This window comes from Lacerta agilis, chromosome 5, assembly GCF_009819535.1.
Source record: "Lacerta agilis isolate rLacAgi1 chromosome 5, rLacAgi1.pri, whole genome shotgun sequence".
In the NCBI taxonomy this organism is placed as follows: Eukaryota; Metazoa; Chordata; class Lepidosauria; order Squamata; family Lacertidae; genus Lacerta; species Lacerta agilis.
The window spans coordinates 82,236,101-82,250,314 of NC_046316.1; the positions used below are offsets into that span (position 1 = coordinate 82,236,101).

Here is a 14,214-nt window from a genome sequence, read left to right on the forward strand (position 1 = left end):
TCGAGTAGACCCACTGAAATGAATGAGGTTCATTGATTTCAGTGGGTTTTGCTTTGAGCAAAACTTAGTTGAGGTGCCACCCATATTTTACTTTCTCAAGTGATTCTTTGGGGTCTCTTGGACAAGGCAGCTTATAATTTGGAATACAGAGATAATCACATCCATTTTGTTGCAGCTCATTGCCTCCAACGTAGAAGGGAAGAGCAGTCCCAGCGACGTCTTGGTCTGTACAACAAGCCCTGATAGGCCGGGGCCTCCCACCAGACCCGCCGTGAAAGGGCCAATCACATCTCAAGGCTTCAGCGTCAAATGGGGTAAGGTGCCTCTTGCGTAATACTAGGCTTTCATCGTCTCGCATCTTTTAATTGTGGAATCGGGGGGGGGGGAGACCTGGAGTTGCAGGGAGGTGCTATTGTAGACGCTTCTTCTGTTTGTCATTCCGTTTTCCGCTATGAGAGAGACTGCACACCTGTCTGCATGCAGGTAGAGAGAGAAATTGGACAGTGGCATAGCAAGGAAGAGAGGAGAGGGGAAATGGGCTGAGGTGCGCAGATAAGGGGCAACTAGACTGGTCCAAGAAAGAGACTAGGTCTCAAAATAGAGGGGCTATAGCAGGGGTCAGCAAACTTTTCCAGCAGGGGTCTGGTCCACTGTCCCTCAGTCAGTGGGACTATATTTTGAAAAAAAAATATGAACGAATTCCTATGCCCCACAAATAACCCAGAGATGCATTTTAAATAAAAGCACACGTTCTACTCGATGTAAAAACACCAGGCAGGCCCCACAAATAACGCAGAGGTGCATTTTAAATAAAAGGACACATTCTACTCATGTAAAAACACGCTGATTCCCTGACCGTCCGTGGGTTGCATTTAGAAGGCGATTGGGCCGCATCCAGCCCCCGGGCCTTAGTTTGGGGACCCCTGGGCTATAGTCATAACATATAAGGTAAAGGAACTTATATGGGAAATGGCTGTTGCTCTGTAGCAGAACACCTGCTTTGCATGTAGAAGTTCCAAGGTTCAATTTTCTGCATATTTTTTTAGGAAAGTTTTTTATAGCTTAAAAAAACAGGGGAAATGATATGTGAAAGTTAACATCAAGCAACAAGCTTTTTTTTTAACATAAAAGCAGTGAGAGAGAGAGAGAGAGAGAGAAAGAAAGAAAAGAAAAGAAAAAGCACAACAAAGTGGGTGTTGTTCCAGGAATGGGAAGGAGCAAGCCACAGAGGCAGCAGATAGGCAGGGAACCTGAATGAAATATCTATGCTTCTGCCAGTTCTGGCTGACTTTATAACCTGAAAGACCCAGTAACAAAGTGGTCAACTGGAAGTTTAGTAGTACAATCAAAGAGAGAACAATAATCATTTTTAGAACATTTTAGAATCAAATTCCTGCGGGTTGTATTTGAGTAAGTATTACTCAGAGTAGACCATTGAAATTAAAGCTCATGGTGAACTTAGATCGGCGACAGCAATGCTTCTGAATGGCAGCTGCAGGAAAAAGGAGAGAGCTCTTGTGTTCGAATCCCGTTTGCTGGTCTCCCACAGGCATATGGTTGGCTGCTGTGGGAACAGGATGCTGGGCGAGACGGTCTGATCCAGCAGGTTCTTCTTATGTTCTTAATTTCAGTGGGTCTACTTTGAGTAAAAGTTGAATATAACCCTCTATATTTCTCTAGCATGTGTGCCTCCAACATGGGGCTGCGGGCATGAAACTGAGGGTTGGGAGTGGAAAGAGTAAAGAATTGCACATGGATGTGCTTGATTCCCATCAAGTCAGCATCAGCTGAGAATAAGCCAGTGCAACTGGGAGTTCCTGCAGCTGCTCAGCTGTAGCAACCCATAACTTGCTGGGTTCCTTCCCGTGTCTTTGGCTCCTGGGTGGTATTTAAGATGGGATCTGGTACAGAGGGGATCCAACATGTCAGAAAGAATAGATTCTGAATCTACTAGTCACTTGTGAAGAGCCAGTGTGGTGTAGTGGTTAAGAGTGGTAGACTTGTAATCTGGTGAACCGGGTTTGTGTCTCCGCTCCTCCACATGCAGCTGCTGGGTGACCTTGGGCTAGTCACACTTCTTTGAAGTCTCTCAGCCTCACTCACTTCACAGAGTGTTTGTTGTGGGGGAGGAAGGGAAAGGAGAACGTTAGCCGCTTTGAGACTCCTTCGGGTAGTGAAAAGCGGGATATCAAATCCAAACTCTTCTTCTTCTTCTTCTTCTTCTTCTTCTTCTTCTTCTTCTTCTTCTTCTTCTTCTTCTTCTTCTTCTTCATGCCTGCCCTCTTCTGTAGCTTCTGTAACAAGATTTTTTTCCCTTTTTTAACAGACCCTCCTCAGGATAATGGTGGTTCAGAAATCCTAAATTACCTGTTAGAAATTTCAGAAGGAAGCTCTGAAGGTAAATTGAACTATTGCAAGAAAACATCATTGAATGCCAACAGTTGAGAACAGTGTTAGAATAATTACCTAAATGAGGTTGTATATCAAATATTTTAGATTGTATCAAACTATTTCATTTGAGTTATCGCCCATCCAGGATTTTTATTTATTTATTGTGGATTTATTTTCCATTGACTAAAGGAGCAGGAAGTATGAGATGTGTTGTTGCTGTTGATAATATTTTTATTTATTATATTTTTATATTTAAATCGTTTCTGTAGCAAACAAGCGAATAGCGGGTGGCATTATTTTTCTGATTTCACTTAGTGGTTTCTCACTGTATATTGCTAATTGGATACCTGGCAAATTAGCCACCCCCTTTAGAAAACAAACAAACAAACCATAGTTAAGAAGTTTTAAATTGTGTCTATAGTTTGTTTCATATAATGCCATAAATTGTTATTTTTTAGAAGACAATAACCCTATATCTTAACCTTCGGGTTTTTGTTCTGCCTGTCGCAAAACTCTGAATGGAGGCTTTCGTACAAGGCAGGTACAAAGCCAGCAAAACAAAATGACCACCTGTACCTTTTTAAGGGAGAACCACTTTCAAGAAGCCTTTTCAGTAGGTAAATGAGCCTTGTTCTTTTTTTTGTTTTGTTTTGTTTAAATCTATAGGCCACTTCTCCCCATAAAGCAACCGTTTCTGTTAATTACTGGAAGGCCTGTGGCTTAATGAAATCTAAATAGTACCTTAGCCCTATAGTAATTGTTTATCAGTTACCTGAGTGAGCCCAATTAACCTTTCAGCAAATCAATGGGAAGTGGCTTACAGAGGATCGGCTACAGAATGTCCGTGTACTTACTTGAAACCAGGGACTTTGTATAAGCTCCGGGCATGCTGTATTAGCACTGGTGGACACAGCCAGGTAAGTGTGGCTTAACAGTGAAAAGTGCCCCTCCTCCCAGCCCTGCTGCCATTCACCTAATTAATTACGGGGAAGGGTGGGGGATTCTCCTTTATTTCTCCCCATCTCACCCCACCCACTACATACCTGTTCTAAGCACTGGTTGAGATATTAGGCTAGTGCTTTATATATTTTCATTCGAGGTTCGGAAGGTGTCTCGCAAGTTAGGAGAGCGCAGATCAGTCTTTATTTATATGTGCGCACAAAATACGTGTGTGTGGTTGCATCTTCTTAATGCGCCATCGTGACTTCAAGACCTAAGGATATCAAGGACTTCCCCACACCAGAGTTTACTGTGTGCTTGCAGCTGTGTGCGTTCTCCATTTCATTTGCAATCCATGTGACGTTACTGTCAATGAACACCAGTCTCTATGCTTTTCTGCTGTAGATTCAGGTTTACCTGATAGGGAGATCATATTTTTAGCTGGGGAAGCTAATAAACTCCACTTAGGGTCACAGACTATTGGTTTCAGTGTCCTGAGGTGAGTGGATCGGTCCTTTTTTCCCATGCCACTCAATCCCTTCGTTTTTATTTTTCCTGGCTGTGCTCATATAACTATTTCAAGTGCATCGTCCAGTGGTTTTCAGACTCTTTTTGCTGGGCCACACTTTCAGAATAAAAATCTGCTCGCGCATGCGAATTTTTTATTGATAAAGAAATGCATTGGAAAACAAAAAGAAATGACTCCTAGCAGTGCTTGATTTTTAACACAGAACACAACGTCTTTATAATACTTTGCCTTTTGATCTGTCAGATTTGCACGAAAACTGCAAAAGTGTGTATCGTCGTACCTTGGTTCTCGAACAGAATGCGCTTCTGGGAGTCGGTTCGACTCCTGGAACCGTTCAGAAACCAAAGTGTGGCTTCTAATTGGCTGCAGGAGTGTCCTGCAGCCAATCAGAAACCGCGCAGGACGTTCGGCTTCTGAAAATCATTCAAAAACCAGAACACTCAACTTCCGGGTTTCGATCGTTCAGCAGCCGATTTTTTCGGGAGCCACAGCGTTTAAGATCCAAGGTACTACTGTACTGAGAATCTGCAATTGCCTGACTGTACTTTTGTGTACATCCTGGGTGGGGAAATTGGTTTTTTGAAAGAAAAACAAGGGCAGGTATCCGCAGGCAATCAATTTAGCGAAGTCAGTTAAAGCCCTATTCAGGGATTCGCACCATGTGAGGAACCACCGTACAGAGTGGGAGAATGGAGCTGTGCTCGCTTGCCCCCATCCCTGCCAGATTCACTCACCTGCCCACACAGCTTGTTGAGGAGGAACACCTGGAAAGAACAGCCTTCTCTGTATGCGGTGCTCCACATCACTGGGAAAGCCCATGCACTTTTTTTAAAAAAATTACGGTGGTACCTTGGTTCTCGAACTTCATCCATTCCGGAAGTCCATGTGACTCCCGAAACCATTTGAAAACCAAGGCGCGGCTTCTGGTTGGCTGCAGGAGCTTTCTGTTCAAGCAGAAGCTGCGTCAGACATTCGGCTTCTGAAAAACGTTTGAAAAGCGTTCTGGATTTTCGGTGTTGGGGACCCGATGTGTTCAACAACTAAGCCATTCGAGGACCAAGGCAGCACTGTATTTATTTACTTAGATTTATAATTCTGCCTTTCTTCCGTCGTGGAACCCAAGGCAGCTTTGCGTGTGCTGCCACAGGTGGTCACTCATCCAGGCACTGATGAGATTCAGACCTGCTTAGCTTCAGCAAGGCAACAACCTCATGTGCTTTTGCACTCTGTGCCACGTGTAGAAGGCTCCCCCACCCACGCAACAGACATTTCCTGTGCACACAAGCACCATAGACGGGTGGCAGGCTGGTATCCACCCCCTCTCCCCATCCCTTCTCCCTCCACTGTGTGAAGTGAAGGCCCAGACGGGGCTACAATCTAACTTCCATTGCTTCTTTTTCCAGTGTTCCGAAAGTTTACTTGTCCGTACACTAAGCGTCGCTCCAGGCCAGTGTCAGCCACCCAGAGTACTTGGCAAACCAAAGCATAAGGAAGTGCAGCTGCAATGGGGTAAGCTGGAAAGAGGAGCTTGCTTTCATAATTGGTTTTCTCCTGTTCCAACAGTACGGTTTTGTTTTGTTTTCGCTTGTTAAAAAGGTACCTGCAACTGCAGTAAATAAAAGTCCATCTAGCTCAGTATTGTCGACTCTACCGGCAGCACCTCTTTGGGGTTTCATACTGCAGCTTTTTCCCAGCCGGAGGTGGCAAGTGGGGGGGGTGGGGAGAGAGAGAGAATATAATAATATATAAAAGTAAAGGGACCTCTGACTGTTGTGTTGTTTCATTCATTCATTTAATAAATGTGTATTCTGCCCCATACCCGTAGATCTCAGGGCAGTTTTATGGAAACAACAGTTGATAGTGAAGCATTTTCATCTGCACCAAAGATAGCGCATGGTAAAGGTAAAGGTACCCCTGACCATTAGGTCCAGTCGCAGACAACTCTGGGGTTGCAGTGCTCATCTCGCTTTACTGGCTGAGGGAGCCGTCGTTTGTCCGCAGACAGCTTCCGGGTCATGTGGCCAGCATGACTAAGCCGCTTCTGGCAAACCAGAGCAGCGCACGGAAACGGTGTTTTCCTTCCCGCCACAGCGGTACCTATTTATCTACTTGCACTTTGACGTGCTTTCGAACTGCTAGGTGGGCAGGAGCTGGGACCGAACAACAGTATACCTGAAGGAGCGTCTCTGCCCCCATCGTTCAGCCCGGACCCTGAGGTCCAGCTCCGAGGGCCTTCTGGCGGTTCCCTCACTGCGAGAAGCGAAGTTCCAGGGAACCAGACAGAGGGCCTTCTCAGTAGTGGCACCTGCCCGGTGGAATGCCCTCCCATCAGATGTCAAGGAAATAAACAACTGAAAGCAGCCCTGTCTAATCCCTTTTTAAAGCCGTCCAAGTTGGTCGCCTGCGCCACATCGCATCCCATGGATTATCTGTTTTAGCTATTGCTCTTATCAGAGGACTTAGTGAAAATTCGCCGCCGCCACCAAAAAAAAAGGGGGGGGGTTGCTGTGTGCATCCAGCAAGTGCTTTGGGCACCTAGCACAATGCGGGAATATGATACTGTTACGTCAATATGCGGGCAGGAATTAATAAACCAACAGCTAATGGTTAATGGGAAAGGAAGACAAAAATTAATAATTGTAGATTGAATATAAGGAATGAAAGGTGAATTGATATGTAATACCAGATAAGAACATTGGCAGGATTGTTGTAATAACCTGCAGTTTTATAAGAGTATATATTTAAAGTAGACGAATAAGTCAATTAGACAAATTAAGTTAATTTGGATATTCAGAAGATATTAAAAATAAATTTAAGGAACTGCAGAAAGAGGGGGAATGAAGTCAAGTTTTGAAATGTTAAAATGATTGTAAAAATTGTGAAATGTACAAACTTGAAAAGCATAAATAATTTTTTTGGGAAATGATATGTAATATCAAGCAGCAATAGGGGGAAGTAGGGACACATCTTGGACGAAAAGTAGGAGGTCAACTTTGGGGGGGGTTATTAAATTTGGTGTAATTTGGCATTGATTTGTTAAAAATTGGAAAACAAGTAATTATTGGAAAACTAATAAAGGTTATTTGGCAAAAAAAAAAACACCAACTTAATACAGCTTTTGGAGAATGTCCTTCTTTACCCTGAGACTTTTGACACTATTATTTTAGGACCCACCTTATTTTTATGATTGTAAGTTGTTTAAAACCTTTTTTCCTTGTTGTGCTTTACTGTTGTGACCTGCCCTGGGACCTTAGGGTGAAGGGCGGGCGACAAATAAATATTAAGAATTTAGTAATTATTATAATGGTGTTTTTTTTTTTTAATCCAGATGCTCCTCCTGTGTCAGACAGCAGTTGTCACATCTCAGCATACAGTGTCGAAATGACTGGCCCCGAAGAGGCGACATCGGAGGTGTATCACGGTCCAGGTCTTGAGTGCACGGTCGGCAATCTCCTGCCTGGGACAACCTATCACTTCAGAGTGAGGGCCCTGAATGACGGAGGGGTAAGCCCAAGCGTTGGAATGGGTCCTTCGGGAAGCCATTGGGTTGAAATTGCAGCTCTGATGAGGGACTAGTGACAATATTCCTCTTTATTTATTTATTACATTGCATGGTCTATCTTCAAGGAGCTTAAAGGAGCTTTTTTACCCTTACACCAAGTGTGTGTGAGGTAGGTCAGGCTGAGAGGTATTGACCAGTCCAACGTCTCTGACCTAGACCCTGCAATAATCATCTGAGGCCCTCTCCATCTGAGAGCCAGTGTGGTGTAGTGGGACACAGCGGGTTTGTGTCTCTGCTCCTCCACATGCAGCTGCTGGGTGACCTTGGGCCAGTCACACTTCTCTGAAGTCTCTCAGCCCCACTCACCTCACAGAGTGTTTGTTGTGGGTGAGGAAGGGAAAGGAGAACGTTAGCCGCTTTGAGACTCCTTCAGGAAGTGATAAAGCGGGATATCAAATACAAACTCCTCCTCCTCCTCCTCCTCCTCCTCCTCCTCCTCCTCCTCCGGCCAGTTTCCCTACACTCCTCCACTTCTTCTTCTTCTTCTTCTTCTTCTTCTTCTTCTTCTTCTTCTTCTTCTTCTTCTTCTTCATGTGCCTCTTACACCAGAGGTCTGGGGGGGGGGCAACACCTGAATGGGCCTTTTCTGCAGTGGCTCCCTGTTTGTAGAAGACTCTCCCCAGGGAGATTTGCCTAACACCTGCATTATACATCTTTAGGCAGAAGGCAAAAGCATTCCTCTTCAACCAGGCCTTTGACTGGAATTCGGGGGGGGGGGGGAGGAAGCCACGATGGATAAAATGGTGCTGTTTAAAGTTCAAACAGATGGCGTGGATGTGACCCATGTCTCCCTGGTCCTTTTCCTCAGTGTTTGAATGTAGGGTTGTACACCACAAAGCCATACTCAAGAGTAGGCTTATTGGCATCAATAATCAAGGCCAGTTTCGGAGGGCCTACCCTGAGTGTGACTTAGTTGGGTACAACCCATAATATCTTACGCAGCAGGCTACAAGTTAGTTTCTTTCCTTGACCGTAGGCTAGGCTTCTGGGATGCCACACTGAATGTTCAAGAGCATTATATCTGTGGAGAAGGAGGGTTCGCTTGCATTTCTGAGGCACTCGCTATGAAGGATGGGGGACTTAACTTTGGCCAGGAGGGGAAGAAATCCTCTTGTTGGGCCAAGAGGTTGTTTGCTGCACGGATACGGCTTTTGAAGTGTGGGGAGGAAAATGAAGAGAAATGTCAGTCAAGATCCTTCATTTAAACATACTAACAAATAATATGTGTGGTTTATATTGTGTAATAATATATATGTTTTATTTTCCTTTCTTTAGTATGGGACGTATTCCGAAGCCACGATAATCACAACGGCTGCTGGGCCCCCCGGGCAGTGCAGAGCACCTTCCCTTGCCTTCATTTCTGATACAAGTGTACTTGTTAGCTGGGAGGTAAGAGGAGCGCTTTTTAAGTGCCGTAATTTTCAGTTCGCACCCCCACTTAGGGCTTATCCACACTTAACCTTTCCAGGCACTGTTTGGGTGTTGTTGTTGATGATGATGTTTTTGCCCCTGAGCTTTCCCCATGTAAAGCCACTCTTGAGCGCTCAATCGGAGCAAATGTGAATTCGAGTTTTCTGCAGATTGCTGTTTGCTCCGATTGAGCTTTAAAGAGCTGGTTTTCATGGGGGAAAGCTCCAGAGCAAAACAAAAAACGAAAACATGCAGCCACTCAGACAAAGCGCTTTAAAGCATGGACTGTGCCTGGAAAGAGCAGAAGAAAGGTAAGTGTGCATAAGCCCTTAAATAAACAAGAGCAAAACAAGTTGGTAGAATCCCGATACGATAGAACCAATCACACCACGGTGGGTGGACGATGTTTTGAATGCTCCCTTGCCATTAAAAATAAAATCTGCAAATGGAAAACTTAACACAGAACGTAGTGAACCAGGCTAGAAATTTTCTCCCTCCTTTGCTAGTTCCTTAATTGCAGCAGTGAGTATTCACTTTAATGTAACAGATGCTATCAAAAATAGCATCCTCCCACCTGCAGCGACATGAAGAGACGCCATCTCCAGGGTCTCGGACAGTCCTTCACCTGCTGCCTGATTCTTTTGACTATAAATTCCATGCAAAGTTTGTGTTTTTACCATTGAGCTGTGGCCCCATCCCAGATAGGGGGTGGTCTCCTATTGTCCAATCTTGCTTTTTTTTTGGATTCTGCCACCTTTGCAGCTGCCGTTCAGGTTTTGGTGCTTTTTAAATTGGGCTCCATTTTCTCTCAAAAACGCCTAACTGAAGCGGCAGAATTCAGTCATGTCACCTGTATCTGTATATCTCCAACATTTCCTCCATGGAGCTCAACCTGGTTTTCTTCCCCTTTATCCTCACTTACAACCCTGTGAGGTAGATTAAGCTGAGAAAAAGCGAGTAGCCCAAGGCCACTCAAAGAGCTTCATGGCTGAGTGGAGATTTGAGTCCTAGTCTGTGGCTGAAAACTATAAAGCACAGTCCCTCCCTGCCTCAAATAATTTTGGGCACTGTAGTTTGGGTGTTGGGAATTGTAACTCTGTGAGAAGTGAACTACAGTTCCCAGAGCGTTTTGAGGGGGGAAATCTGCTTTGAATGTCCTTGAAAAGTATAGTGTGCATACCTGACTCGAACCACTTAAGGATGCTGGCTCATGGACCATAGTTTACGTTCCGGAGCACAGCCCGTGTACATTTTAGCACAGAAATCTTTAAAAAGTGGCACCATGGAACACACACGCCTTTATTATTTCAGATGCGTACTGAAGAAAATGTTAAATGAGCTTTAAATGCCACTGCTTCAAAGTGATAGCATTTGTTTAAAGGCAATTTAATCTGGCAGGTGCATCTAGAGTTCTGTTAGCTCTGTAAATTTACCAGAAAGTCACAGGTGAATTGTCAAGGCTTTCCCCCCGTGTACAAAGGGCGGTGAAGGTTTCTACATTGTCAAAAACAACTCGTAAGGCTGCAAAAGGTCAATTGCTACGTTTCCATCGGAAGTATGCAAAGTTCGAAAGTTTGAAATAAATGAGTGCGGGTTGGGTAATGATCACAACCATTCCTCGAGGAGAAAATAATAATTTAGCAGACTGAATATTAAACCACTATTCCGAAAGCCTAAATGTGTGATTGTAGAATCCTTGGCTGGAGTTTTGTCTGTCTCCTTAGCCGCTTTTTGTATCACTCCATCCTCAGCATCTCCCGCTGGCAATGTGACCCAGATGTGTAAGACTAACCCCTTGGCTGAGGCCAAAAGAGCCTGAGGTTTGCCTCGCCCACCTTCCTCCCCCCCCCCCCCGAAACTATTCTGGATGGTTTAACTTTCTGTTCCTCGGCATTTCATATCTTGATTAGGTCTCGGCTTCCTGCTGATTTCCTCTCAGTGGAATTCCGCTCATTCCTGATTTTAAAAATCTGCACTAAAACAGCACTGTTGGAGACTGCCAGTGCTAAGAAAAGAGGTTTAAATCAGAATGGACCTCCATTCTTGAGACTCTCACCCCCTCCTCAGCCACACACCCAGGCACAATTTAAATGATCTCAGGTTTTGTTTTGTTTTTAGCGCTTTCCTTCCTGTTACCCTGTGTTAAGGCCATTTTAGGCTCAGATATGACCCGACAGGTTTGTGTTTGTGTTTCAGAGTCCCGAGAGCTTTGGTGCTGACATCTCAGAATACAGACTGGAGTGGGGAGAAGACGCAGAGTCCTTAGAGCTCGTGTACAGTGGCACAGGCAACTCCTTTGAAATCAGCCAGTTATCAGCCGCAGCACACTATTTCTGTAGGCTACAGGTAAATCGAGACGCTTGACTTTAGGATAAGACGGTTACATCATGTAGATGGTTTGCTATATATTGCTGCTGGGAGGTACCTCCTTTCTTCTTTACGCGAGTATGAAATAATGTGGGGGGGGGTTGCGAACAAGTTAGGATCTAGATAGAATTAAAATGGAATTTTAGTTCCAAATACTACAAACATTAATTCTATGGATAATTGCAGTCTGTGAGGACATCGAAACCAGATCCAGCCCGGCTATTAGGCAGGGTTAGGCGGCAGAAAGGGACTCAGGTGGCGCTGTGGGTTAAACCACAGAGCCTAGGGCTTGCTGATCAGAAGGTCGGCGGTTTGAATCCCCGCGACGGGGTGAGCTCCCGTTGCTCGGTCCCTGCTCCTGCCCACCTAGAAGTTCAAAAGCACGTCAAAGTGCAAGTAGATAAATAGGTAAACGGCATTTCTGTGCACTGCTCTGGTTCTCCAGAAGCGGCTTTGTCATGCTGGCCACATGACCCGGAAGCTGTCTGCGGACAAACGCCGGCTCCCTCGGCCTATAGAGCAAGATGAGTGCCGCAACCCCAGAGTCAGACACGACTGGACCTGATGGTCAGGGGCCCTTTTACCTTTACCTAGGCAGCAGAAGCCCCCAAGGCTCACACTCAGTCCTGCTAAGCCACGATTTGGCTTATCCTGCAATCCAAGCCGTTGTCTCAGAAGATTGAAATGGGGAAGATAGTTGTCTAAAAATGAGAGCGTTATTATATAGCATAGGCACAACTCTCCAGGTCATGGGGTCCGTATGTCTGCTGGTCTGCATTGAACAATTAACTGTTTATAAGCGGACTGTTGTCAGCAGAAGCCTTTTATTTTGTTAAGCACTCTACAGTCTTCACATTATTTCCCCCTACAGCCAACATAAGGCTTCACTTCCAATATTTTACAAATGGGAATATTGTGACCTCCCAGTAACTTGAGCAATTATGATCTCCCAGTCTTGGGTGAATTTGACTTTGTACCTCCAGTCTTCTACATCTCCATGCACCGAGAGGCCTTGGGTGTGATTAGCACGTGACGCAATGCAATGAATGTTTCACTCCGCAGGCAATAAACCAGGCAGGAGCAGGACCTTACAGTGACCTGGTGACCTGTACACCCCCAGCGTCAGTCCCTGATGCTGTGACCGCTCTCTGCGTATCCGATGATGAGCACTTGGATGCCTCTCCAGTTTCACCCTTTGTGTGCCTTGTATTGAACTGGGAAGAACCGTGCAATAATGGGTCTGAGATCATTTCTTACAACGTCGACCTGGGCGATGTTATTATCCCGGTGGGGAACGTCACAAGTTACGTCGTTAGCGACCTGCTTCCAGAAACCACATTCCGGTAAGTGCGAGTTTAAAACCGCAGCCGTTTTTGGTCCGGTGGGCGCATTTTGAATTTTAAGAAAGTGCTGTTGTTGGGTGCCAGTCACAAAATGGCTGCCAGAGGGGACATGGGATAACACAACATTTTAAAAAAAAAGCACACTCATTGCTGCTTCCCTGTTGTGTTGTATTATGTCACTGCTTACTTATGCAAAACCTTTTGGTCTGAACATCCCCCAGAGCAATGAACAACATATTAATGCAACACAATAAACATACACTCAAAACAACCAAGCAATCTGTCAGGGAACTGTCCTTGGCTCAGCGCAGGGTGGTGGAAGGGCTCTTGGGATGCTACAGAGAGCCCCGACCCCACCTGACAAGCAGCACCTCCTCTTCCAGTGGAGGAAGCAGTGATATCTTTAGTGGGGAGGGGCATGCAGCTCAGAGGCTTGAGAGCAGAGGCTCTGGAGATGTTGGAGAGACCCTGCACCCCCCTCGCTCAGCGGGCAAGGAGGGAGACACGCCATTTCCGTCGCCCCAAGTGCGCAGAAGGGTGAAACGCAAGGAGGGGAGGCGGAGATTTCGGATACCGAAACTCTTATGTTGGGGTCCCAGCCGGAAGGGGCCACTCCCGGATTCTGCTAGCGACTGATGCGGTCATGTTTTTCAGCACTCTGCACTGTAAATAGTTTGCACAATAAAACTGTTTAAAAGACAGTTCGGACTCATGCCTGCTTACTCGTGAGCAACCCAACGCAGACCTGACACAATCGAAACAGTATAACATAGCAAAATCATTGTCCCGTCAAGTGATTGATAGGCACAACAAACACACATCCAACACACAGAAAGAGCTCGCAGGACAGGGATAGACAACCTGGAGAGCATCCCCACCTGGGGGTAGCATTGCCCACAAGGCCCTCTCACTTGTAGCTACCCATACCTCAGATTGTGGGAGTGCTTCATGGAAGCCCTGGGTCAGTCTGTTTAACTATCATCATTCACTCAGGGTTTTGACCTTCTTTTTGGTCTTTAGATGTTTGGAAGCTATGATAGCTGTTCTAGCATTGCAGTGCAAATGAGAACAGATTGAACTAATTATAACGTGCATCCTAAATATGGGAAACAATTATTAAGTGTGCATATTAGCTCTGTTAATGTATCTTTGTGGATAAATAAGTGGCTTAGCTGATAATTATTATGGTTCTTCTTCTGTTTTCTTCCCCTGTGGACTTCTGAGAAATTATTTTAATTTAGGAATGAATGTCGGTAAAAGGTCGGACAGTGAATGTTAATTCTAAGGTTGCTCAAAGCTGCCCCATCCTCGGGCCTCTTTCTAATGGCTCTTCAATCCAAATTATCTCTAATAATGGCAAGGGACAGGGAAATGCACACTGAATTTTATTATTAGTTATTGCCTGTTAGGTGCTTCCAAGGTGCTTTATGGACCATTAGTATCAGCCCCATAAAACTGGGAACAGAGGCTTAGGGAAATTATTTAACCAATGTCATACATAAGAAGACCAGGCCAATGACCCATCTAGTCCAGCATGCTGTTCTCACAGTGGCCAACCAGATTCCCACGGGAAGCCTGCAAGCAGGACCAGAATTGGGGTGTTGTCCATCTGTGGCTACTGCTACACAACACCCACTCAAGAGAATGGCAGCTGTATGCCAAAAAGAAGGGTT

General features: G+C 45.2%; 1 protein-coding gene across 1 annotated transcript in view; it reads left to right on the forward strand.

Moving 5' to 3' along the window:
- The window catches only part of FNDC3B (fibronectin type III domain containing 3B), a 255,448-nt gene that overhangs the window by 211,484 nt on the left and 29,750 nt on the right, over positions 1-14,214 (forward strand). The window contains exons 15-22 of the mRNA XM_033150663.1: positions 176-314; positions 2,327-2,398; positions 3,190-3,308; positions 5,263-5,368; positions 7,188-7,363; positions 8,697-8,810; positions 11,028-11,177; positions 12,261-12,541. Coding sequence (XP_033006554.1) covers positions 176-314; positions 2,327-2,398; positions 3,190-3,308; positions 5,263-5,368; positions 7,188-7,363; positions 8,697-8,810; positions 11,028-11,177; positions 12,261-12,541 — 1,157 coding nt within the window. The remainder of the gene's footprint in view (positions 1-175; positions 315-2,326; positions 2,399-3,189; positions 3,309-5,262; positions 5,369-7,187; positions 7,364-8,696; positions 8,811-11,027; positions 11,178-12,260; positions 12,542-14,214) is intronic.